The sequence below is a fragment of the Nicotiana attenuata genome, chromosome 7 (assembly GCF_001879085.1).
Source record: "Nicotiana attenuata strain UT chromosome 7, NIATTr2, whole genome shotgun sequence".
Lineage (NCBI taxonomy): Eukaryota > Viridiplantae > Streptophyta > Magnoliopsida > Solanales > Solanaceae > Nicotiana > Nicotiana attenuata.
In genome coordinates this window covers 56,822,174-56,849,651 of record NC_031995.1, presented here as the reverse complement: position 1 = coordinate 56,849,651, position 27,478 = coordinate 56,822,174, and the positions used below count along the sequence as shown (strand labels likewise).

Here is a 27,478-nt window from a genome sequence, read left to right as displayed (position 1 = left end):
ATGATTGTATGAAGGCCTTTGAGCTACTCAAATATAGGTTGACTACCACTTCCATCATTACCACACAAAATTGGAGCTTACCCATTTGTGCTCATGCGTGATGCTAGCGATGTGGTGGTAGGAGCGGTATTGGAGCAAAGAATCAACAAGATATTCCATCCGGTCTACTATGCTAGTAAGACCATGAATGACGCTATGGAAAAGTTCCGCCCGTACCTCATGGGTACCAAAGTGATTGTTCACACTGATCACGCGAGGGGAGGCCCCATGATGGCCTTGAAATTAATGATTCATTTTCGGATGAACAACTCCTTTCCATGTCTTTGACCGGGATGCCTTGGTTTGTTGATGTGGCTAACTATCTTGTGAGCGGAATTGTCTCGAATGAGTTCTCTTCAAACCAATGAAAGAAGCTCAAATGGGACTGCTTGGATTATTATTGGGACGAGCCATATCTTTTCAAAATTTGCACCACCGATGGTGTTAGCCAGATATGTGTTCCAGAAGAAGAGCAATTGGGTATTCTTGAAGCTTGCCATTCCTCAACGTATGGTGGTCGCCGTGGTGGGGCGAGAACTGCTACAACGGTCCTAAGCTGTGGATTCTATTGGCCTACCTTGTACAAAGATGCTAGTGAGCTAGTTAAGTAGTTTGATGATTGCCAAAGAGCTGGTGGGATTTCCAAGAACAATGGGGTAACTCTCACCTTCATCCTTGATATTGATTTTTTTGAAATATGGGGCATCGACTTTATGGGTCCATTTGTGAGTTCGTGTGGGAACACCTATATTCTTGTTTCTGTGGATTACATTTCCAAATGGGTTGAAGATGTGACTTTGCCCAACAATGAAGCACGGAGTGTGGTGGCTTTCTTGAAGAAAAACATATTCACAAGGTTCGGCACCCCAAGGGCCATTATCAGTGATGGGGGTTCTCAATTTTGCAACAAAGCCTTTGACACTTTACTCTCCAAGTATGGTGTCACTCACAAGGTGTCAACCCCATATCACCCCAGGCAAGTGGATAGGTTGAGGTCTCTAACAAGGAGATCAAGAGTATTTTATCCAAGAATATCAATGCAAACCAGACTGATTGGTCAAGGAAACTTGACGATGCTTTATGGGCCTATAGAACAGCTTACAAGACTCCAATTGGTATGTCTCCATATCGGTTGGTATTTGGGAAAGCATGTCACCTCCTAGTGGAATTATAGCATAAGGCCATGTGTGCGTTGAAGAAGTTGAACCTAGAGTGGGATGTAGCTGCCAATCTTTGGGTGGAGCAATTGAATGAACTTGATGAGTTCCAGTTCCATGCTTACTCCAGTTCGTCACTGTATAAGGACAAGATGAAGTACCTACATGATAAGTATATCTGGAACAAAGAACTCATAGAAGGTGACCTTGTTCTCTCATTCAACTCTCGGTTACGGATGTTTTCGGGAAAGCTAAAGTCAAAATGGAGCGATCCCTTTGAGGTGGTGCATGTAACTCATTTTGGTGCTCTAGATTTGAAAAACAAGAATGGTGAGATCTTTAGAGCCAATGGGCACCGAGTGAAGCACTACCTTGGTAAGGTTGATGATGGCCACGTTGTGGCATTGATCCATTTCAAGTGAATTATGGTAACATGCGTAGTGCCACGACATTAAATCAGGCGCTGCTTGGGAGGCAACCCATGTGTTTTTCTTTCTTTTGATTTTCCTCATAGATTAGGCAATTTTTTGGACTAACTGGTTGTGAAGTGTATGTAGGAATTGCTTGTGCAGTGCAGGAAATTGACAAGGAAGAAATTTGGCTAAGTGACAAAAGTTCGGAGACCGCGCCCAAAATTTCAAGGACCACGTGAGAACTTTGCGGCCACATAATTCTGTGCACGGTCGCGTAGTTGAATTGAGTAAAATGCCAACTCTCTAAAGTTGGCCTGTAAAAATCCCTTCAAAATTCGTAGCCGCGTTCATATTTTTGTAGACCGAGAAATTCTGCGGTCGCGGCAAATATTTCGCGGATTGCGGAATTGTGTTTGAAGCAGCTCTACAAAAGGTAACAGAGTGCGGACCGCGACAAAATTTCGCGGCCGCACTCAGGCGTGGCGGTGGGTCGACTGGTCCCAAGTATAAATAGGAGTTCATGCATCATTTTACACTTTACGAACCATAATTTGTCACCACTCCTAAAAAAGCACTGTTTATCTCTCCTTGCTCTCATTCTCATCTCACTCACCTCAAGTGTAGGTTTCAAAAAAAATTTACAACTGCTATGTTCAATTAAATGGTTTGATTTTTTTTCTTTTCTTTTCTCTTTATTTTAATTTTCCTTTTTAGTTAGGGTTAATTGCATGCCATAATGTCAAATTAATGCTTCATTGTTGCGTAAATACAAGTGGGTAGTGTTTGTATGCCTAATGGGGGCTGGGGTTAGTAAGTTTGCATGGTTAGTTGCTATAATTTTTGAACAATTAGTGAAACCCTATTTATCAGTGTTCTTCAGTGCCGATTTCACTTAAAATTCGCGGCCTCTATCATTTTTCCCAGTCCGCGATAGGGTATGCGGCTACGTCCAAAAATTTGCGGTCCGCGATACCCTAACTTCAAATCACTGCGGGTTGTTTAGCTTTCGCGGCCACGGTCCGCGATTGGACCTTCACGGCCGCGCCCATGTTTTCACGGTCCGCACTTTCAAACTTCACACAGATTATCATTTGCCTTTGCCGCCACGTTTACTTTTACGCGATCTAGGATGGGTCATTCGCGGCTGCCTTCTATTTCTCGCAGTCCGTGTTTGATCAAGTACAGAGAGTCAATAGTCTGAACCTGACCTCTTCACGACTGTGTTCACTTTTATGCGGTCCGCGATGGGCATTTCGCGGACGCACTCACTTTAACACGGTCCGCGGTGCCCTGTTTTGAGAAGCAATGTTTGCATTTCATCTATACTGTTATAACATATGCTTGAAGACCTATTCTGACTATATATCACTTCTTGTTTTTGTAGACAATGGTCCGTTCCCGAGGTAGAGGTGATACGTCAAAAGGGAGTCAGAACCCTCCCGAGGCAGGGGTGAAGGAAAGACTAAGCTACCCCTAGCAGTGCAAAAGTCTATCGGCAAATTAAGACCCTCCGTCAAAGCTGCGGATAAAACCGTGGACCATTCTGACACCAGTGAGTATGTCCCATCCTGGGAAGCTTCCGAAGGAGACTCCGTGCCAACACATATCCCCACACAATTTCCGGGGAGACTGCATTTAGTTGATGAGCCCACCTCCTCTGAAGGTTCATCTGAGGGTTCATCCAAGGGCTCGGGAGAGGGTATTGCAAATTCTTAACCCTCTTCCGCACATGCTTCCCCAGCTCCTATTAATGTTAATGATGATGACGAGGTCCCGGATGACGGGAGAGGGGGTGATACCAATGTTGGAGGGGGGGTTTGCAAGGTCAAGAAAGCCCGAGGTGTGGGCTGATAGATTCGTGAGCGAGAAAGCATATCTAAAATTTCGGGAATGGTGGCCCCAACGGTGGCTCACCCTTGAGCGATAGTTCATAGAGAGGGACCTCCTTCTTCACAATCCAAATGTCACGAGATAGTTTGAGGAGAGAAAAGGGTGGAAGTTCTTCACCAGCAAAGTGGTGGATACAAATGAGTACCTTGTCAAAGAGTTCTATGCAAATGGTGCCCACATCAAAAAGGGCACCACTGTGACAAAGGTGCGGAACTTGAAGATCCGGTTTGATGGACACACTTTGAACGAATATGCCGGTTTTGAGGATGTAGAAGCTGGCCCTAGATGAAGTAGCCCATCCATGGCTAGCAGAGATATTAGCCATTCTAGGGATGACACCGGCATGGCACTCAGCTGGAGTCTCAATAGCCAGAAACACCCTCATCTTTGATGCCAAAGGGTGGTCCACAATTGTGAGCAACCGGCTGGACCCGCGCTAGCATGATAATTTCCTCTCACTCACCCGGGAAATCTTGATAGCTTCCATCATGGCGGGGTATCCAATCAATGTGGGGAACCTCATGTACTACAACTTCTCCAAGGCAGTTGGAAAAGAGGAAAGATCATATCCTTACCCCAACTTCCTCACTATGTATTTCGAGGACCAGGGGGTCGAGAAGAAGCACTATGACACAAAGGTGAAGCCAAAAAAGCCTTTCTCCTGGTATAGCCTCCAAGGATCGGGCTACCCTAGAGCCAAGGATAGTGGCCACCGGATCAGAGCATTCCACAACAGCAGGATCTTCAGCTGCCATGCCGCCTTCTTCATCTGGTCCATCCATCACCGTGCCATTATATGTGCCCTCAACTTCAACTTACACTTAGACTGCACTGCGGATTTCCCAAACATTATCCAGCATCAACAACTGGATACAGGCAGCTATATCGAAGCAGTCTGTCTTACCCAGTGCTGTAGTAGTGCATTCATCCCCAGCACAGCTTCAGGTACCTCTATTAGTGGAGGATTCATTGAAGGAGCTTCTGGACAACCAGAAAAAGCTCCTGGACAACCAGAAGAAGATCCTGGAGACATTAGATGCACATGGAAAGGTCATCAAGGATCTGGGCAAGCAAGTGAAGAAGATGAAGAAGACTCGGGCCTCAAAGGAGTCAGTGGAGCTGCTGAAGAAGGAGGTAGAGAGGTTTACTTCAGCTGGAGACATCCCACTGGACTTGCTCAGGGAGGAGAAAGTCCCAGCAGCACATGCAGCAGAGCATGAGGCACCAGCAGCTGGCCAGTTTGAGGAGCTGGCTGCCACTACACATATTGTTAAGGAGATGATCCAGATGTCCGCGACCCCGTAGTGCCCCAGTCAGAGGATTTGCAGATCCAGTTAGAAGACCCGGAGGGAGCTGATGAGCCTATGCAGTCCGAGGACCCCACTCATTTGCCTGACTCGATGCAGACAGAGACCACATAGGGAGTTTTTTTACTCTCTAATCCTTTCCCTAATCTTATTTTTATATTCGCATTGAGGACAATGCTATCTCTAATGTGAGATTTGCTTATGGAGAGTAGAGGAGGAAGAGTTCGGTTCCACGATGACCTAAGTAATAAAGCGATCTTCCTTGATGAATTAAGTCAACTCTTGATGCTCTCGTGTCGCATTAGAACTATGGTACTCAAAAGGTTTTGTGTTGTTGATAATTCATTTGTGTTGAGGGTAATTGTTAGTCCCAATTGATGCATGATTGATTCATATTAGGGCAGCTGAAATATCCTTATATTTTGTTTTAGTGGAGGTGGGAATTACCGTATTTGCTTGAGGACAAGAAAACACTTAAATTTGGGAGAGTTAATAAGTAGGTATTTCAGCCTATAATTTGCTCTCTTTAACTTGCGTTTTAGGCCAAAAATGCGTAAAGGTATTCCCGGAAACTAATGTAATATGCTTGCTTGCAGGAATTGATCAAAATGAGACAAAGGAGGCATAATCAACTCATAAAGGAGTCACTGGAAAAAACCAAGACTGGGCCAAGAAATCTGAAACGCGGACCGCACAAATATTGTGCGGCAACGGAAGCCACAACGCGGCTGCGGTCACAAATACGCGATCCGCGAAAGGGAGATATAGAGAGTGCATTTTCAGGCCAAATGTTGAGCGAGGTCCGCGCCAGAAATATGTGGCCGTGAAAGTCTCACCGTGGCCGCGATTGGAATTATGCGAACCGCGGTTGCTGAGGTTCAAAGACTTCACAATTCAAGCAAAACCAAGAAGTGTGGTCCGCGTTAGAATTACGCGGCCGGGAAAGTCCACTATGCGGCCACGATGGATTTTATGCTGCCCGCGTAATAAACCTTCACCCAGATCCGGAATTTAAAAATGCGGACCGCGGTCAGTATTACGCGGCTGCGAAAGCAAGAGTGCGGCTGCGGTAAGAATTACGTGGCCGCGAAACCTCTGTAGGTGTATTTTTGTTCGGAAATTTCAGCTTAGTATAAATAGATCTTTGTTACATTTTTAGGTTAAGTTATGTTTTTGCTGAGCACGTGAGACGACTGGAAATTCCATTTTGGGCATGGGCAATTTTGTACAAGAATTATTACATTAGATTTTCATCTTTTAATATAGTATTATGAATTTTATCTTTGTTTCTTCTTTGATTTCGGTTATTTTCATGAGTAGCTAAACCCATAGCTAGGATTATGACCCTACCCTAGTGTGGGTATTTGTTGGGTCTTGAATTTTAGGGCTTGAATGTGTATGGGTTAGTGGTATATGGCCTAGTTCTTTCTAGAACTATAGAATTAGTGGTTGCAAACATTGATTCATGCCTTTTTGACTTAGTCTCTGCTTGAAAAAGAGGGACTACGTCTAGGAAAACTAGGCTAACAAGGAATTGGGGTGAACTCAAGAAATTCATAGCCCCAATTAAAGGGTTAAACCTAGAGATAGTAATACGCGACTTAAGCTAATATCACTTGTATTGCATGGATACCCATTTGGACTTGAGAAAGCCAACTTGGGCAAAATCACTCAAACTACCGAGAGGTATAGAGTGAGTACTCGATTGTGATAGCTATATTACGCACTCCAATTAATCACATGATTGCCCTAGATTCTTGGTACCTGTTAGATATCCACCTAGGTGGAAGTCACTACCCTAGTCCCTTTAAGCCCTTGAAAATCAACAACAAAAACATTGTACTTAGTTTCAAATATTGCATGCTATAGAATAGAAGTAGAAGTAGAAAACAAACCAAACATTTGTGGAAGTGTAATTAAGAGCAAAACAAGCATCTAGACTTGGATATAAATCTAATTCCAAGCAAATTAACTCCCTGTGGATTCGATCCTGACCTAGTTGGGTAAAACTGTATCGAACATCCTCGCTACTCGATAGTAGTGCAAGCTTGGACCCAATCAAGTACCATCCTTCTACTTCAAAAATAGAATCACTGCACCCCAAGGCGACACACTAGGCCTGATGAATCCCTTATCAAGTACCTCCTAATGTTGTCCCTTCAATTTCTTCAACTCCGCTGGTGCCATACGATACGTAGGAATAAAGATGGGCTGAGTGCCCGACACCAGGTCAATACAAAAAGCAATGTCCCTGTCAGGTGGCATGCCTGGAAGGTCTGCAGGAAAAACATTTGGGAAGTCCCTTGCTGCTAGAACTGGCTCAACTGTAGGAGTATCAGCACTAACATCCCTCATGTAGGCCAAATAAGCTAAACATCCCTTCTCAACCATCCGTTGAGCCTTCAAATTTGAGATCACACTACTAGGAACATGATTCGGAGAACCACTCCACTCTAACCTCGGCACCCCCAACATCGCCAATGTCATGGTCTTAGCGTGATAATTCAGAATAGTGTGACACGGTGACGGCCAATCCATGCCATATCACGTCAGAATCAACCATTATGAGTAGTAAAAGATCAACGCTCGTCTCATAACCTTCAATGGTCACCACGCACGATCGATATACATGGTCCACAATAATAGAATCACCCACCTGCATAAATACATGAATAGGTGCAACTAAAGAATCACGAGGCATATCCAAATAACGAGCAAAGTATGATGACACATATAATAAGTAGAACCAGGATCAAATAATATTGAGGCATCCCCGTGGCATACTGAAATAATACCAATGATCACAACATCGAAAGCAACTGCCTCTGGACTAGTGGGAAAAGCATAGCATCGAGCCTGACCACCACCTATCTGACCTCCCCTCTAGGGCGATCTCGACCTGCACAACCTTCACCCCCACTGGACTGGTAGTGCCCTCGGCTCTGATGGTGCGGAGCTGGGTGCTCAAGAGTACGGGAAGCGGCAGTTTGGGCACCTCCCCCACCTGTTAGGTAGCTGGTGCAGCTGGAATCAAAACTGCCTAATCCAGGCTCAATACTATCAAAATCTGGGCCAAGGCCTCCTGAAGGCCAGGAATAACAATGGGCGCTGGTGGTGCCTGAACTAGTCCCAACGACTCAACTAGATTTGGTATCTTCTCCTCAATTGGAGCAAGTGGTGGCTCCATAGGTGCCACTCTGGTTGTAGTACAAGCTCCACCACAGCCTCTACCGTGTCCCGGCCTCTCTAGGCTCTAACTGGTGGTACTGGTGGCCGTCCGCTTGAACCGATCGCCCGTGTCCTCACTAACTCTGAGAGCGCAGAAGAGTCAAGTTCCAAACTTCGAAATAACAATTTCGCATGACAAGAATAAAAAAAGTGATGTTTCCTAACAGTTCGGTAGCCTCTCGAAGATAAGTACAGACGTCTCGGTACCGATCTGCAAGACTACTAAACTTGCTCATGACTCTTGAGACCAAAGAAACCTAGTGCTTTGATACCAACTTTTCACGACCCAAAATCAACTATTCATGATGGCACATAAACCCAACCGGCTAGGTAAGCCAACAGTCACATGATAACCATGAAATAGCTAAGACATAGATTAACAACTTAACAGTGGAGAAATCATGAAATGTCTGAAGTGAATAACAAAAATATAGATACAACCTTTCCCAAGAACTTGTGTCAACAAGTACACGAGTACTACTGAATAACAACATACAAGCAAAATCCACTAATACAATTGTCTAGCCAATATAACAATAAAGATAGAAATAACAGAAAAAGAACTTCAAGGACTGCTGACGATATGGCAGCTACCTCGTAGTCACCCAACAGCTAATAGAAACTCAACTCTGGAAATCGCCTCAATCGGATGCACCTGTATCTGCACACTAAGTGCAGAGTGTAGTATAAGTACAACCAATCCCATGTACTCAATAAGTAACAATACTAGCCTTGGGTTGAAAGCAATGACGATCTCAGAAACAATTGTCAGATGCCAATAAATAACCAGTAACAGTTTAGACTACAAAAGGATAACTAGCAGAGACAGGTAGCTCAGCTCGGTCAGTTTGCTTGTTTCTCTCTGGGCCGTGGCCAGCTCAGCTCGGAGGGCTTTGATTTCATTATCATTTTGCTCACCGAGAAGCTTGAGAGCATTTTTTTCCTCAGTAAGCCCTTGAATTTAAGCCTCATATCGGCTCAACTCTCTTCAAGACTTAAAGAAATCCTCGTGATGAGTATTGAGGCCTACACAAATAGACGAGAAAGAATTAGGCAAGGAGAGAAAAAACACAAGTACGAAGACCGTCGTTAGCAAAGAAAGTTAGGGCTTACCCGATTCAAAGCTTGCTGGGCCTCAATGAAGAGACACAATGCTCCCACCTCGTCCATCAGAGCTTGATCTTCCTTAGTGAATAGACCTTGAAGGTAGCTGGCCACCCCTACGGAGATGGCAAAAACTCGTGCATCCTCCGGAGCTGTAATAATGATAGTCCGTTTGCACTGGGATCAACACCGGGCGCCAGAAATTGGCTGGTGAATCTGAAACTCGAGGAAGATTCGCCCAAGCTCGTCCTCAGTACGTCCATGTCATTCAAGCCAACGACATCGTCGACGTTGTCAAAATAACCCTAGAAAAAGTCCTCCCCTCCGAGGGCGCATTCTACTTGTGGGGCCTTCATGGCCTGAGCCTCCCGAACATCCCCTTCTGAGAATGAAGGAAGCGGCTCAGAGTCTCTGATTTCTATTTCCCCAGTGAATCACATGGAGTGTTCACTTCATTTAGAAGGGCCTCGGAGTTGGCCCCTTCAAACATACCCTCCGACTGCTCATTTCGGTGGGAGGCATCTGTTCTCCAATAACTCGGGCACTTTGCCTGGTTCCTCTTCCAAGACCGCTTCGATTCGAGGTTGAATCTCTCTAACCCTCACCGACTTAGAGGCCTTTGGCGCTTCGGTGTTCCTTTTCACTCGGGCCACCAGCTCAGAGCCGTCGTCTTCATTTTCTTCTTCTTCCTATCTTATCCACTGAACTACCTCCATAGGTAGGACGGCGGTGTCTTTCATTCGCTTACGAGCCTGATATTTCTTGGGCTTTGGATTCTCAGAAGTTGAGATCCTTTTCCTCTTCTTATCTTTCACCAGTTTCGGGACTGGGGGCGAAGTCTCCTCCTCACCAGATGGAGGCCTCATCGGCACATCCTTTCCGAGACCTGCAAAAGAAAAACAAGTTATTTACCTTGAAAACGGTAATTACAATTAGATTTGATTTTGTGGTTCTAAAAATATGTGGTATGTTTTTAGGCTAGTTATTAGGCAGTAGATGCTAAGTGTGAAGCTAGAAAATAAGATAAGAACTTGGAAATAATATGTCTAAGCAAACCGAGCGGCTGAGAATCGGGGCCTTGAGGTCGAGCTCGTTGGTGAGTTATGAATGGCCGATGAAGGGCTAAAAGTATTGAGAGCTTTGATGAAGGCTCTTTACGGTCAATAATGAGCAATGACTGACGAACAATAAATAGAGCACAATGAATATAAGCAATAACTATAAGTAATGAAACCAAGAGAATATGTTTGAGTTAGAGAGCAGAGAATGTTCTTGTATTGAATGTTGTGAATCCTTTACAAAATGACATGGGTCCCCTTTATATATGAGGGGGAATCCCAACGTAGTACAAATGTATTTATTACAAAGATATATGGCTGGTACAGCCATTTAATGTCGCGGTACGGGCTTGTACTAGCCTAATAGGCTTGGCCAGCTTTAGTCATGTGCCTTGGGAACTTCCCATTAGTCCATCGTAGCCGCTGCTTTTCCCTGCTTCGAGTTCGAGCGTATGGAAGCCCGCAGAGTTGGGCCTCGAACCTGGCCTCGAGCCGTTCGTGAACGAGCTGCAGGATATCATAATGATCATAAAATTGGACCCTCTAATTTTTACCGTATACAGATAGTCCCCGCGTTTCATAGAACAAAAATGATAAGAAACGATCTTGAATTCCCGCCTATCCGATATTCACTATCATGACGTCGGTCCATCAGAGCATTAAATGCCACGACTAAAAGCCACGCAGGAGTCGCTGTCAACACGACTATCGAGAAGCCCACGACCCGCTACTGGTTCGGCCCTTCCGCTTCCCAAACGCTGCCCATACGTCCTCTATAAATACCTTCGCTGCCTTGTTATTCACACTTTTACAATATCTTCAACCTTGTAGAGCTAAGTTCATCATCTCATACATTCTTTTCCCTTTCGCGCTTACCTCCCGACTTTTTTTCTCAAAAACCTTTTTACAGCCATAGCTAGGACCTCTAAAACAGTGCCTCAGAAAGAAGGCACTACCTCTTCATCTCGGCCATCCAAGGGAAAACTAAAAGACCCCCAACTGTCGAACAATGTACCCCTACTAAATTCGATTTTGTATCCGATTTTTCCGTCGAGAATCCTCAAAACACACCAGGCCGATGTGAGCATGTATCTCGATACATTAGCGTGGTGACCAAAATAGATAGAGTGAAGGAAGACTGCCAATGGAGGGCAGCAGTATCGGTTGATTCCCGGACCTGCTGAAAGTATAGTAGACCATAAGGCTGGCTTTCTCAGCGTATATACATACCCCATTACTTTAGGTCCCGTAGATTCCTCGGACCCTTCTTCTCCGTCGATAGACCCGGTGATCCTTGACTTCTGTCGTGAGTACCAGGTGACGCTTGGCAAAATTTATCCTTCATTCTAGACGATAGTCTATATGCTCCGATATTTTCTAACCAAATGGAGGGTATGTCCTTCACTCTCAATCACTTGATCAGACTATACAGCCCCCGTCTCTTTCGCGGTCTAATCAAGCTTCATCCTCAATCTACGAGGACGTTCTTCTCGAGCATTGACGAGGACAAGGATCGGGGGTGGATGAGCCAGTTCGTCCGAGTGAGGACCTCGGACGTAATTCCGGCCAATATGATGCCATTCGCGGAGGAATGGAATACGTAGCGTAAGTGCCCCCACCTCAAGCATACTTTATTGCCCTTTCATCCTCTTTTGACAAATGATCTTCTTTTGATTGTTCAGCCATTTTTTGGTACCCTGGCACGGTTCAGAACCTATCGTGGTCGATTAGACAGTTGACTCCAAATTTCCTTATGTTGAGCGCTCTTGGCGCGATTTGTCCAGAACGCGATGGCAGGCCAAGAGCCACGGTATGCTTTTTACCGTTATTTTTACTATGTTCCCTTCTGAGTATCCTTTTATTTGATGAATCATGCTTGTGCAAGCCTCAAGGATGGAGTGTCGATGAGGCCGACCCCTGTTGGTGAAGAGGACACCTTGAAACCCATCAAGGGTAAGAAAAGGAAGAAGGATGCCACGGTCTTGACTTCGACTGCTATAGCAAGTCCTCTGACCGAGAACGAAGGTGATGATGATGATGGTGTATGCCCTTTGGTACAAGGGGCGAGACGAGGCGAAGATGCTCCGCAAGATACCGGGCGGGAGGCCGCCGAATCGGGGGCGGCCGATTTAGACCAGACCCGTGCTGAGGAGACCCTCGAGGAGGGCTCAGGGGGCTCGGAGACAGTCCCCGAGTCTCAAGTCAGACATGGTACAGTCCGCGCTAATGAACCCGCTGCTAGTGACTCCAAAGGGCCTGAACCCGAAGCTTCTTGCGGGCAAGATGAGGCCCTTAAAGAAATTAACACCCTGAGTGGCCTTAATTTGGGCCTTGAATTCCCACCGGGGGGAGATCAGGGATGCTCAGGATCAGCATACCGCTGGTGCGGGGGCCTTTCATGGAGGGGGAGATATGCTCGAAGACCTTCTTGCTGGCAACGATGATAATATCGATCTCAATGCTCCCGCTACTCTCGAGGAGGCAGAGAGGCTTCAGCAGTAGGTGGTACTCTCAACATATCACTTGTGCTTTCTTGTGCTCGATTTTCTGATTTTTCTGTGTTGTTGCAGGCTAAGAAGATATATGACCATGCCTTCTCTATGCTCCAAGGCGAGCTTTCATGCTGTGGGAAGGAGGTCAAAAAACTTACCTCGGAGATAAAAGAGTCGAGGACCTCCTCCACCCGAAAGGGGGATTAGTTGAGCAGGCTTCAGGCCAGTTTGGAAGAAGTGTACCAGGAAAGGGATGGCCTTGCTGAGCAGGTAACACGACATCCATGAGTTAATTTTTTCTTCTCGTAGCTTGATGCTTACAAACTTTGTTTTGTCTTTTCCAGATAGGGCAAAAGGATGCCGCCATGGGGCGACTTCAGGAAGAGGCTACAGCCAAGGATGCGGAGATCATTGTGCCGAGGGGGCAAAATGAGGGCGTGGCCTCGGAAAGAGACAATTTGCGGTCGAAGCTGGCATCGACCCGGGGTCTCCTTCAAAGTGCCCAAAAGGAGGCTGCTGCATTATTTGCGGCCAAGTCTGAGGCCGAAGAGGACACATCTTCATACAAGAAAGATACCGCTACTGCGAATGAACGAGCCCGAGAAATATTGAAGAAAGCCAAGCACAAGCTGGATAGGGCAGTTGCTTACGCTCGTGCAGAGGCAAGGAGGCAAGCTTTCGAGGAAGTAAGTGCTAAAGGCACTGATCTCTCGGCTGAGATTGAGGAAGCCTTAGATTTGGAGGAAAAGTTGGCATTTTCGGCTACTTCGGATGAGGGTTCTGGAGACGACCTGGAGAGCAGTGACGGCGAAGAATAGGCCCACGTCGTCTTCCATTCTTTTTTGTGTATGAACTTCTCGGGGAAAAAAGGTCTTGCAAAGACGCCCCTTGTAAATATATTTTGTCTATATAAGAATATTTCTCTGCTTCAAGTCTTCGAATTTATTCCCAATGCTTATGTAAAGTTAGTCTGTTGGATTTTGAAGTTGGCTCTTCGGAGCCCATATTTGGAGTAGTCGGGATCCTCGAGATCGGGCACCATCTCGTGGTTAGGTCAATTTGCCTTTTGGAATTGATGCTTATAACAACAGAATTCTTCGGGGTCTTAATGGCCCCCGAGCGCTGTGTGACAGTATCATTTATGTGCCACGGTTGTGAAGCGACCGGGGTGGTCCCATCTGTACACTTCCCTAAAAAAATGGCGCTGACATGGTCTGAATTAATTGGCCTTCAGGATAGGTGAACAGTCACTGCTTGCTCTATATATATGCATTCTCTTATCTCTTGTCTGAGGACTCCACTATTTTGAGTAATTACCCCTTTTATAGAGCTCTTTTCTGCTCTAGTTCTCTTACCATTCCAAAAGCTTTCGCCCAAGCCTTTACCTTCCATGGCTGCTACGTCAAAATACGTTCACCAAGGAGAGGAGAGTTTCGCCTCTGCCTTGCCCTTGGTCGGTGGTACACCGCTGGTACCTGGTGAGCTACTCACGAGGTGCTTTGACACGAGGAGGGACTTTGCTTTAGAGAGACCTCCCAATGCTCAGGGTCATCGGGAGCATGCGTCGAGGTTTATTTCATCAATAGGGGAGGAGCACCTCGAGGTTGTTAGAAAGGACTACGAATGGGGAGAAAAAGTGGTACTGCAAGGGCTTTCCCCGGAAGAGAGCATCATGGCTCATGTCGAGGGGTTTTTGAACATGTATACGTACCCCTTTACGTAAGGCCTCCTCGAGAGAGTCAAGCTCGAATTTTTTAGGAGATGTCGGGTTACGTTGGCACAGGTTCACCTGTCATTTTGGAGGATAGTGTTGATGATAAGGTATTTTGCAGATAAAGCCGGTCTCGAGTTCACCCTCAGTCATCTTCTCATACTGTACTGGCCCTTGCATCGTCGAGGCCTGATCACTCTCTGACGTTGATCCACTCGGCCGTTTGTTGTTTGCAATGAAGAATATGGGGACCGAGGGTGGATGAGTCATTTTGTCCGAGTGCAGGCTGTCGATATTATCCCCGTAGAGTTCCTTCCATTTCCTGAGAAATGGAATTTCACACGTAAGTGGAAGTGTTCTTATTATTTTTGCCCATGGTGAAGGCGGACTTTGTAAAGATGCTTTCCTTTCCTTTTCCTTTTGCAGCAATCCCATGGATGCTATACGAGGTTCACGACCTGGCAGATTGGTCACGAAAACTGGCAGCTTGATAGACTTACAATCAGCGTAAGTGGCGAGATCTGGCCAAGGGCAGATGGGAGGCAAAACATCACGGTACGTGGTGTGTGGCTTGATTCCTTTGAAAGGTATTTTCTTTTATGTGTACTAACTCTGTCACCACAGGCATTGGAGATTTTTCTGAGATGAGTCATGCCCCTTCGGGGAGGAGGAAGAATCTTCGGCTTTGGGGTCGAGGACCGACAACAAGCGGAAGGGGTCCTCGAAGAATGAGAGTGCTCATAGCAAGAAAGCCCTGCTCGAAGGCTCAAAGAAGACGTATCTGCTGATCCTGCGGCATCTGAGGCTTCTAGCCTTGGAAAAGTGGTTCCTCTCTTGCCGCCGTCTTCATTTCCCGCCGAAGGTAATTCGAGGGATACAGGTGTTCTGCCGCCGTCCTCACCCCCTGTCGAAGGTACTTCGAGGGGTTTTCGAGACCAAGGGTCGCCTAAATCAAGCAGGGTCTCGAGCAACCGTGCACCCACCAAGATTGGTTCAACTGGGGTTGGTGAGACCAAGCCAGCAAGTGCACGTTTGACCTTTGAGGAGGCTCAACGGCTTTGTTCTATGGTGAGCTTTGGTCGACTCCGTTGATCTTTTGATTTTACGTTTTTGTTTTCTTATCAAGCTTCTTTTTCATAGGCCTTTGACAAGCTCAAGTCCGAGCTGCTTCTCTGTGAAGCCCGGTTAAGGAAAGCCTTGGGCAGGGAGAAGTCCCTCAGGCTCCTTTGTGATGAAAGGGGAAAATAATTGAAGCACCTTCGGTACGAGGCGAATCGAAGCCTGAACTACGAGAGTGACTTAGAGAAACAGGCAACCTTTGTTCTAAGGGAGTGCATTCTCCTTTTTCTATCCTCAGATATTAATATTTTGATACCTTAGTTGCAGAGCAAGACAGAGGACCTGGAACGCCTTTGGGGCGAGGTTGGCCAGGCTAGGCATGAGTGTAACGAGCTAAGAGTTCAGATAGATGCCCATGTTTCGGCCAAGAAGAATGCTCTGGCCAAGGCTTCTGCTCTCGAGGTGCAGCTCTGAAATGCTCGTGAGAACTGCCTGGTTCGAACGGACATGCTCGCAAGGCTCGAGTCTAAGCTTCTGAAGGTGAAGGCCGAAGTTGCGAACGCCGGGGCTGAAGCCAAAGCGATCCAAACTAAGGTTGATAAGAAAGTGGCCATCTATTTAAAAGACGCCGTTGAGGTTCGAGCAAAGTTGAGAGGTGCTTCCGATCGAGAGAGCAGAAGAAATTAATATGCCCGATGCAAATCTCGAAGGGAAACCCTCGAAGAGATTCATGCTAGGGGCTTCGATCTCTCGGAAGAGATAGCGCAGGCCAGGGCGGATGAGTATGACGCCAGATTCCTCTTGTTTGATGCCGAAGATAGTGGAGAAGAGGCCGATGGGGCCGCAGTCCCCGAGGGGAAAATAGAATTGGCTTTTTTCTATTTGATTCTTGGTACGGTGTTCTTAGAGAACTTTGTAAATGTAGCCTCACATTGTTTCATACATGTGTATATATAAAGAAACCTTCTGGTTTTCTATTTCCATGAATTTCTATTTGCTTGTGTGTGTCTTTCTTTGTCTTGAGCTTTGACGTTTTGTCAATGATTAGCCAGATGAATTGGCCTTTGAGTAAAAACCCATTGGTTTGTAATTCGGGCCCTGAGGCTTGTTGGGATGACTCGTAGGCCCTTGTTTGTTGGGTCGGTACGACCTCTAATATAGGCTGGCGTCTGGGCTCTTACGCATTGGGTCGGAACGACCTTTAATTTTAAGCTGGCGATAGTGGCTCTCACGTACGTGCCCTTAGGCGTTTTTTAGTTAACTGTTTCAGGCTCAGTCTCCGAGTCAGATTTCGACTCGAGCTCATTGGCCTTCAAGTTTTGAATTTCAAGCTGGCCCTTAGGCTCTTACGCATTAGGTCGGTACGACCTGTAATATGGGCTGGCGGTAGTGGCTCTTACGTATTAGGTCGGTACGACTCTTTATATGGGCTGGCGGCAGTGGCTCTTACGCATCGGGTCGGTACGACCTCTTAGTGTAGGCTTTATTTTTCCCTCTTTAAAGACTTTTGAAGTTTTTAATTTCGCCCGACTCTTCGACCGTTCGATAAGAACCTCGATTGTGAGCCGTTATGCGGCGATAGATGAGAACCTCGGGAGGTTTCACTCGATGGCTGAATGATTTCAAAGCCTGTAGTTTGGAGCTGATATGATCAAAGCTCTTTCGCTTAAGTCGAGGGTAGCCTAATTAACCGGCTCGTTTCGAAGTTTTTTCGAAGTAATTGAAGGCTTGTGATTTTATAGCGACAGTCGAGCGTCCCCGAGTCGCGTTAGTTTGGCTGGTTGTGACCGTGGTCATTGCATTCGGCCGGATCCTTTAAGTCTCCGAGTGAAGTAGTTTTGGCGTCTATATCGAGGGTATGCCTTTTTAGGGGTCTTACAAGTTCGGATATATAGCCTTAACTTTTAAGATCGGGATTATGCCTTTTGTAAGGTCTTGCAAATTTTAACATGCCTTGCTGGAGGTCTTACAGATTTGGTTACTTGGTACAAGTATGATTCATACCTTGCTTGAGGTATTACAGGTTTGGTTACTTGGTACAAGTATGGTTCATGCCTTTATGAAGGTCTTATGAGCTCGAGGTTACCCACATGTGGTCTTATAGCCTCGGTGTTTTCGATAAGTCGATGGGTGGCAGTTGGCGATAGTCCCCGAGATATTGAGAATTTTTTGGCTTTGGAGCCATTTTGTGTAAGCTTGGGGTTGCCTCATTGAGGGCTTACTAGTTCGAAGTTATGGATCCGAAGGTCATGCAACTTCGAGTTTTTGACGTCAGTCCCCGAGTGTTTGGAAATTTCCTGGCTCTGGAGTCGTTTCTTGAAAAAATAGCAGATTTCTTCGAAGTGCAAAGCGTTTTTATAGAACAAATATTTCTTCATTACTTGGTACAAGTATACATGTTTTCGCTGTCAAGGGCTTGGTTATTCTATACGGACATAATTCGTTCGACCGTTTGGCCCGATACATTATTTTCCTATCAAAACCCTTTTTGGCATATCTCGACTTCTTCGAAAAGGTGACCTCCCGGGGGGATGCCCCCCAGTATTCGAGGTTGATTGAAATGAAGCCTTAAATACTTGTTTTCCTTAGGTAGCATATAGGTGTTGCCTCGTTAAAAACCTTGCCAGTAAAACCCTTCTTGGGATAAAACCCGGTCGAAGGAAAAGAGTGCAACGCATGCCTTGAAACCTAAGGTCTAAGAGACCAGACAATTTTAAAACCCGGTTCAACGCTGATTTTGCTCTTCCTTCTCTCTTCTTTCTCTCTCTAGGCTTTGGCGATCTTGTGAGTTTTGGCAGCCATGGCTGCTGCGAGCTCTCCCCAACCTTTGGCTATGGGAGAGACAACCCAATATCCTAATGAAACACATCCTAATCTCAATCGAAAACAAACATATGCTGCGCAACTTCAGTCCAAACAATCTGCCACAGTTGCGTCAAAACTAGAATTGTTTCCTGTTAGTGTCGTTCATGGAGAGCCAATGATTGAATTTACTATGGATCATGTTAATGAATTCACAAGGGAAGAAGGACTGCATCAAGCAGTCGTTGTGAAGTTCTCTTATGGAAAGCCTGAATTACAGGAGATCAGAAAAAAATTTCGATGCAATTCGATGTTCATGGTCGCTGCAACATTGGACAGCTTGAATTTCGTCATCTGTTGATTAGGTTTGATCTCTATAATGATTATGTTCAGTTCTTGTCAAAGACGACTGGATATATTAAGTCTAAAGGTGATGAATTCTTTTTTAGAACTTTTCCATGGACGTTAGGATTCAATCCGAAGGAGGAAACATCCATGGCAGTTGTGTGGATTTCCTTTCCAGGTTTGCCGCCTAATTTCTTCGCTAAGAGGTCGTTAATGTCTATTGCTTCAGCTGTTGATAAGGCGCTTGCTGTGGACAAGGCGACGCAAGAAAGAACACGACCTAGTGCTGCTAGGGTCAAGGTAATTCTTGATTTGCTCGACAAACATCCTAAGAAGGTTAAGCTACAGATTGTGGATAGAATTTCGGGTAAAATAATCGTGCATTACCAGGAGGTGGTGTATGACAATCTTCCTAAATATTGCACTTATTGCAAGCATCAAGGACATGACGAAAAAGTGTGTCGAGTGATGAAGGAACAATCTAACAAGGAGGTGATGGCAGAGGGTAATGCAGTTGATGTCAATCTGCTTATTATAGAGGTGGAAAATTTTGAGCAATTACAAGGTGATGCTAGGGATTACTTAAATTCAAAAAGAGCTAGCCAAAGAGTTAATGAATTACCAGACAAAGATACCAATAGTGGTAAGCTGGAAGTTGAAGCACCAAAAGAAAACTCTGCCTTGCAACAGGTATCGCAAACAGATGGAGGAAAACATGTGAATCGTGTAGGTAATGGTACCACTGTAGGTGAAGTTTCAATGATCTATAAAGGTCCACCTAAACCTTAACGTGATGTCCCTGCTAAGACAACATTAGCAAGGATTTTTAATGTGGTGAATCCAGTTGTGCAAGCCTATGATAAGCAGAAGTTGTCTAAAGCTGCAACTGGTCTTTTTACAAAAGTACCAATTGATCCTAATGTCAGAATAGTGAATTAGGAGATGTAACACTATGTAGATAATGAAGAGTTGGAGTGTGCAGCTACTATAGGCTCAAAGACTGCTGATCGAGTTGAGGTTACTGCACAAATAGGTAATGTAGAGGATGGTTTGGCAGATGTTAATCGAGGCTCAACTTGTGTTGAGCATAGTTTACTAGTTCCATGTGGTAATGCAGTATCAGGAAAACAATCAGCTATTGTGGTGTCAAATTTGGAAGCTACTGTTCCATTGAATGTTACAAGTGATCGAGTTATCGTTGTGGGTTCAACTGATGCCACTGGGGTTGTTGGTGTGCAGGATGGTAGGGAGATTGATCGAGTTACATCAGTGGTTGATGGAAAAGGGCAGACTATGGTTCAACAAGCAGCTCCTGCTAAGTCTAAATTTGGTACTATTTTGTTAGAAGTAGGTGCACGATCTGTCACACCAACAACTACTGATTGTGCTACTAAAGGTGCAAATATTAAAGGTGATACTTGATTTCATGACAAGGGAGATGATTATGAAGGATTACAAATTTCCAGGAGTAATTGTGAAGCTATTGGACCAAAGAATGTGGCTAAGGTTTGGTCAGTTGTATCACCTAGTAAAAGGGCTACAACAGATCTTAAAAAGCAGGAATTTGCATCAGAAAACATTAGGTGTACTAGTGCTTTTGATGCCTTGGTCATTGAACAGGAAGATGGAGAGAATGATGCTGGTAAGAAATTGGAACTGGTGTGTGGAGATACAGTCTCAAAATCTGGAAAAAACAGCTCTCCAACTAATGTAAAACAACAACAAAGTTCCTCAAAAGCTGGTGCTCGAGTGAAGGAACAGGCTACTGGGACTTTAACAATACCAAATATCCACGCTGCAGCACCTGAGCAAATTGAATTGGTTGCAAAATAAAGTAGCAATGAAGGCATCCAAGCTCATAGTTCCAATGCACCTAAGTTGCATTTTTCCAATCCTCATGTGGAAATTATTAAAGAAGCCCAGGCAGCAATGGTAGTGAATATAGCTATGGTTAAACAACCAATTGTGACCTTGAACACATCTGTCTATGAAGTTCCCTCACAATCAATGGATTCATGTGGGGATTATGGAGGTGAACCAGGGCAACTAATGCTTTCTATAGGAAATAACAACGAGATAATAAAAGCTAATGTGAGGGAAATGGTTAGTAATTCAAAACTATGGTTAGATCAGCGCGAACATGATGATGATGAGGACTAGGCTCCTGAGTATGGCTTTGATGGAGAATCAACTTATGGAGGTGCAGATCAAGAGAGTGAAGGAGAAGATTTACTCTCAATTGGCTCACCATCATTGCCAAGAAAAGAGCTCACATTGACTCCAAGCAAACTTAATTCCAATGCACCTGTTTTTGCCCCCAGCAATGCTTCAGCTGCAAGAACATTGAGTCGAGCAGCAGCAACACAAATAAAGCACACTGGTTCAGCTGCTAATGATCGAGCAGCAGCAACTTTTAAATCTGGGCAGCAACAAATTGAGGTAACTAATCCAATTTTGGATGCAGTGCAGCAGCAACATATGCCAAATGACTCGCCTCTTTGTCCTACTACTGGTCGAACAGCAACACCAACAAATTCTGGGCAGCAACAAATTATGACAACAACACTAAATATTTCATTAGAAGTTAGAAAGCTATTGGATGCAATGGTAAGCTCAAAACCTGTTAGTTCGTTAAATCTTACTGCTTTTAGCACAGGTCGAGTGAATAAGAGTGGGAACAAAATGCAAAGCATATCACAATACCAAAACAAGGCAGCGTTGGTTAGTAAACAGGATGGAAATAGTGTGGTAATTCAAGAAATGGTTCAAGACATGCCAAATTCGGTGATTGTGGGCAGAGATACATCTGAAGAGGGAGAGCAAGAAGATATTTCAAATCAATGTCGGGCAGAGGCAGCAAGAAAAAGGGATCTATCACCTATGCATAGCGGCAAAAGGAAAAAGACACATAAAAGAGAAAAAAGTTGGGACGGCAAGATGAGTGAAGATGTGAACATAAGGCGACTCTCAATGAGAGTTGCTAAACAAAAACAGGTTTATCCAACTACGTCAACAATGTCCACTCGTTCAAAGAAGAAAGCATGAATTTTGAAGATAGTTTGAAAAGGGTAGAGGATGAAGACAAGCGTCTACAAGATGAAGACTTCACAAATGGGCACCACGGTCAGATATAACAGAAACTGGTACTCGGTGTAGCCACACTATCTCCTTAATATATAACTTTACATAATCTTCTAATGTATATGTAGATCTGACCGATAGGAAATGAGCTGATTTCGTGAGCCTATCGACTATCACCCATATGGAATCGAACTTATGATTAGAACGAGGTAAAACCATGATAACGTTCATGTTTATCACCTCCTATTTCCATGTGGGGATCTCTATAGTCTGCATTAGCCCTCCGGGCTTCTGGTGCTCTATTTTCACCTTCTGGCAACTAGGACATTGGGTGACAAACTCAGCAATATTCTTCTTCATATCGTTCCACCAGTACACATCCTTAATGTCATGGTACATCTTCGTCGACCCAGAATGGATTGAGTACCACGAATAATGTGCCTCTGACATAATCCTGTCTCGTAGCCCTGCTACATCTGGACACACAGACAACCCTTGTATCTGAAAACCCCATCTCCCTTGAGCTATAACAACGGCTTCTTCTGCTACAAAACTCGCTCTCTCAACTCGACAAACTCTGGATTCTCGTATTGCCTTTCCTTGACTTCAGCTACGAGAGATGATTTTGCAGTGTTTTGGAGTACAACTCCACCATCGTCAGAATCTACTAACTGAACCCCCAAACAAGCCAATTGATGAATCTCTCTAGTTAATAGTCTTTTCTCGGCCTCTACATGTACTAAGCTACCCATAGATCGGCGACATAAGGCAGCTGCTACAACATTAGCTTCTTCTGGATGGTAGAGAATGTTAACATCGTAATCTTTCAATAACTCAAGCCATCGCCTCTGTCGCAAATTCAACTCTTTCTGCTTAAAGATATATTGTAGGCTTTTATGATCTGTAGATGAACACTATAAAATAATGCTGCCATATCTTAAGTGCATGGACAACCGCAGCTAACTCGAGGTCGTGGGTCAGATAATTCCACTCGTACTTCCTCAACTGCCTTGAAGCATACACAATTACCTTCACATGTTGCATCAGGACACATCCTAACCCGACACCTGAGGCATCACAATACACGGCATAACCCTCTAGACCCTAAGGAAGTGAGAGAACTGGCGCTGAAGTCAACCTATTCTTAAGCTCTTGGAAACTCCACTCGCAAGCCTCCGTCAATTAAAACTTAGTTACTTTCTGCATCAACTTCGTCAATGGTGCCGAAAGGGAAGAAAAACCCTCTACGAACATCCGGTAGTATCTTGCTAAGCCTAGAAAGCTACGAACCTCTGTCGGAGTGGCAGGTCTAGGCCAAGATCTCACGGCCTCAATCTTCTGAGTGTCTACCTTTATACCTTCATCTGATACAACATGCCCCAAGAATGCTACAGACTTCAACCAAAACTCACATTTAGAAAACTTCACATACAACTTATGATCACAGAGGGTTTGGAGTACCGCTCGCAGGTGGTCCGCATGCTCATCCTCTAAATGGGAATAAATCAGAATAATTTCTGTAAATACTATCATGAACAGATCTAAAAATGGCTGGAATAGGCTATTCATCAAGTCCATAAATACGGCGGGTGCAATCGTCAATCCGAAGGACATGACAAGGAACTCGAAGTGGCCATATCGGGTCCTGAAGGCTGTCTTTGGAATATCTTTCTCCCGAACTCTGACCTGGTGGTACCCCAACCTCAAATCTATCTTTGAAATGCGTCTAGTCCCCTGCAACTGATCAAACAAGTCATCGATCCTTGAAAGTAGATACTTTTTCTTAATTGTTACCTTGTTCAACTGCCTATAATCGATACACATCCTCAGCGAGCCCTCTTTCTTTCGCACAAACAGTACCAGTGTACCCCGAGGTGAGGTACTGGGCCTGATTAAACCTTTCTCCAGCAAATCTTTTAGCTGCTCCATCAACTCCTTCAATTCCGTGGGGCCATTCTATACGGAGGGATGGATATTAGTTGAGTCCTTGGAATCAAATCGATGCTAAAATCAATCTCTCGCTCTGGAGGAATACCTGGAAGCTCATCTAGAAATACATGTGCATACTCTTTAACTACGGGAATAGACTGAAGTGTAGGTATCTCAGCGTTTGCATCTCTAACTCGCAGAATATCATAAATGCACCCTTTTGCGATCATATTCCTCGCATTCCGATAGGAAATAAACCTACCTCTGGGTGTCGCTGTATTACCTACCCATTCAAGGACTGGCTTACCTGGAAAATGAAATCTGGCTGCCTTTGCTCTGCAATCAACTGTGGCATAGCAAGCTGCCAATAAGTCCATGCCCATGATAGCATCAAAATCTATCATCTCTAGCTCAAGTAGGTCGGCTGAGGTCTGCCGACTACAAACTGTCACCATACAACCTCGGTAAACCCGTCTAGCGATAATCAATTCTCCGACCAGTGTAGATACCGCGAAGGGATCACTTAGTATTTCAGGCACTATACCAAACTTCCAAGCGACAAATGGGGTAATATACGATAGAGTAAATCCTAGGTATATCAAGGCATAAGCATCGTGAGAGAAAATGGTCAATATACCTATCACAACGTTTGGTGAAGATTCCTGGTCCTGCCGACCCGCTAAAGCATAGATACGGTTCAGCTTACCACCTGAACTAGAAGCTCTACATCTACCTCGACCTCCACCAGCTGAAGATTGAGACTCGCGCCCTGAAGGATGCACAGACATAGATGATCCTGTTGCTGAACTCGCTGGTTGTTCCATTCCCCAAAAATCTCTATTTGGGGAATCTTGCATCATATGCCCCGGACGCCCACATGTATAACAAGAATCAAAACCTGCTCGGCATTGGCCCAAGTGTCCTCCACCACATATGTCACACCGCGGCATAAATGACCATGTCTATGCAGAACCTTGCTATCGCTGCAAAGTCGACGCCCATGAGCTCTCACGTGGTCTTGACTGACTATAGCGGTCATACGTGTAACCCTGTAACTGAGGTGGCAGAGGCCTAGGTGGCCGTGCGAAGTGTCGGGGCCTATAACTACCCTGAGATTACTCCTGAGACCTAGGAAATCTTATCCTCTTACGTTGCACTTGCTCAGTCCTCTCTGTACCTCGCTGCCGATGCCTACCCATTTCTATATTCTGGGCGAATGCCTGAATCCGGGCAATTTCCATACTATCCTACAATGCAGCGGTGGCACATGCCTCGTTCAACTCTGGGGCCAACCCTGCTATAAACCTATGAATCATGTCCTGCTTAGTAGCAACTATGGATGGTGCATATCTGGCCAATGAGTCAAAATGGAGACTATACTCTCGAACACTCATATTTCCCTGCTTGAGAGCTAGAAACTGATAGACTCGAGCCTGTCAGATCTCCTGCGGTAAGTACTAGTCAAGGAAGGCATCTGAAAAATTCTCCCAAATAGCTGGAGGTGCATCACGTCCCTTGGACCTCTCCCATCCCTCATACCAAAGGATGGCTATATCTCGGAGTTGAAAAGCTTCTAGCTCAAATGCCTCTTTCTCCGTGGCATGCATAACCCGAAAGATCCTGTGAAGCTGATTTATGAAATCCTGCGGGTCCTCCCTCTGATCTTTCCCAGTGAACTCTGGGGGACTCAAAGCAATAAACTCTCGGACCCTTGAACTCTTAGTCCCCTCAGAAGATCCTGCACTAGCTGATGCCCTAGCCTATTGCTGGGTAGCTACCAACTGTGTCAACAAATACACCACACTCCTCAAGTCCTAATCTGATGGAAGTGGAGGGGAACTAGATGTGTGGTATCCTTAGGAATCTCCTCATGTGGTGGAGGAGCCGGTAATGGCTCATTAGGGGTCTTGCCTTGGGCCTCAGACTGGGCCCCATCTACTGGGGGTACCCTGCTGGTCCCCTCACCTGCTGCTATATCTCTCCTCTGGCTAGCCGTAGTCATCCTAGTCACCGCCATCTATGCATGCAAACATTGACACATAAGTTTAACTCAAATTTCCTATAACTCACTTCTATAGCACGATTCAGATTTGAAAGAAGGGTAACCAACTCCTAAATGCTATGTAGTTCCCTACTTATATAATGTGGTGCACAACACATATATAACAAGACTCTACTAGACACGGCTTGTAGAATCCCTAGGACAGAACTGCTCTGATACCAAGTTGGTCACGCCCCGAACCTAGGGGCGAGACCGGCACCTGGTGCCTCACCTGGCCTTGCGTACAAACTTGTGACTAACAGAATCCGAACATATAATGTCATACTTTGGCCATGGGGCCACATTGCAAGACAATTTGCGAAGCAAAATATAAAACTGAACAGAAACTAACGCTGACTAAACATCAATATAACGCTGGGCCGACAAGGCCGTCATAACTACTACAGCTGACAAACCAACAAAATATACATACAAGGCCTACAAGACCAACATACTGCACTAACTGACAGGATATGTCTACAAGCCTCTACTGATGGATGTATTGTGATCGGAACAGGGCCCCGACCTACCCATAAAATATATACATAAGATGTACACAAAACTCTAGACCCGGCAACTCCGAAGGACGTGGAGCTTATCGATCAGGCTGAACTCGGGCAACACCTACTGAGGAGGTCTACCCGTCTACCTGTTTGAACCTGCACGCATGAAATGCTGCGCCCCCAGAAAAGGGACATCAGTACGAAACAATATACCGAGTATGTAAGGCAATAAATAACCGATAGCTGAAACTAAACAGATAATATGATAACTTAAAGTAACTGGGAGTCAAAGATGATCTGGAAATATACTTACCTGCTGATACTGACTCAACTCTCTCAATATAGTAAGTAAAATAAATGTCCGGCCCTATAAGGCTCGGAATGTGTAACTGCTCTGCAATAGTAGGCTCGCTCATAGGCGCTCGGCCATACTAGGCTCTATATCTCGGCCATTCTAGGCTGGCTCATAGGCGCTCGGCTACAGCAGGTTCGGTATATAACTTACCATCTGATCAGAGGTCGCCCAATAGGGGCTTGCCCATCGATTATAGGTCGATGGTGGTGAAAATACTCTAATACTGTATGTATATATATATATATATATATATATATATATATATATATATATATACCCTCTGCTCTCTTTACTGGAAGAAAAAGAAAATACTTAACTAAATATAATGTCCCAATAAGGGGGAATTCTCTAACTTATGAAACTAGGATAATGTACATAAGTTCAGTAATACGAACTTCTCTTTATGCCTCGTTATCAAACTCATGTAGTTACCGGATCATGCTAAAATAAAGGAAAGGTTTAGCCTTAACATACCTTATCACAATCTTTCCAATCACCAAGTTGAACTCGCCTCTTCACACCTTAATCTATAACAACGATAATAATACTATCATTAAGTTACGAAAGGTACAACTATCACACAATGAACAACAAGCTTATTTTGTATTAAAACAGGCAGCATCTCCCTTATAATCCTTACTTCCTCCAAATTCAAGATAACACCAAAAACACAAGAACACAACAATAACAACATATGTACATTATTTTCAAGCCTTATACACACCATCAAATACTACAAAATAGCCAAACACGCCCCAATCTCTTCATACACAAAACGACCATCGTAGTAGTGTCAAACGACCCAGAAATGTTACGATGAACAACCAGCCCACCGCCCTACATTTATATGGTGTTTCTTCACACCCTTCCTCCTCCGAAACTCAACAAAACAGTAGTAAAACACGCATCCCAACCACAACACAAAACAGTCTACGGAACAGTCTGCTACAAGTGAATAACTCGA

At 44.9% G+C, this 27,478-nt stretch overlaps 1 protein-coding gene across 1 annotated transcript; it reads left to right on the top strand.

Annotated features, from left to right (window-relative positions):
• On the top strand, positions 11,987–13,506 carry LOC109230059. Its single transcript, XM_019395592.1, has 4 exons — positions 11,987–12,006; positions 12,082–12,579; positions 12,767–12,821; positions 13,033–13,506. Exons 1-4 carry the CDS (start codon positions 11,987–11,989, stop codon positions 13,504–13,506), a joined length of 1,047 nt encoding a protein of 348 aa, XP_019251137.1.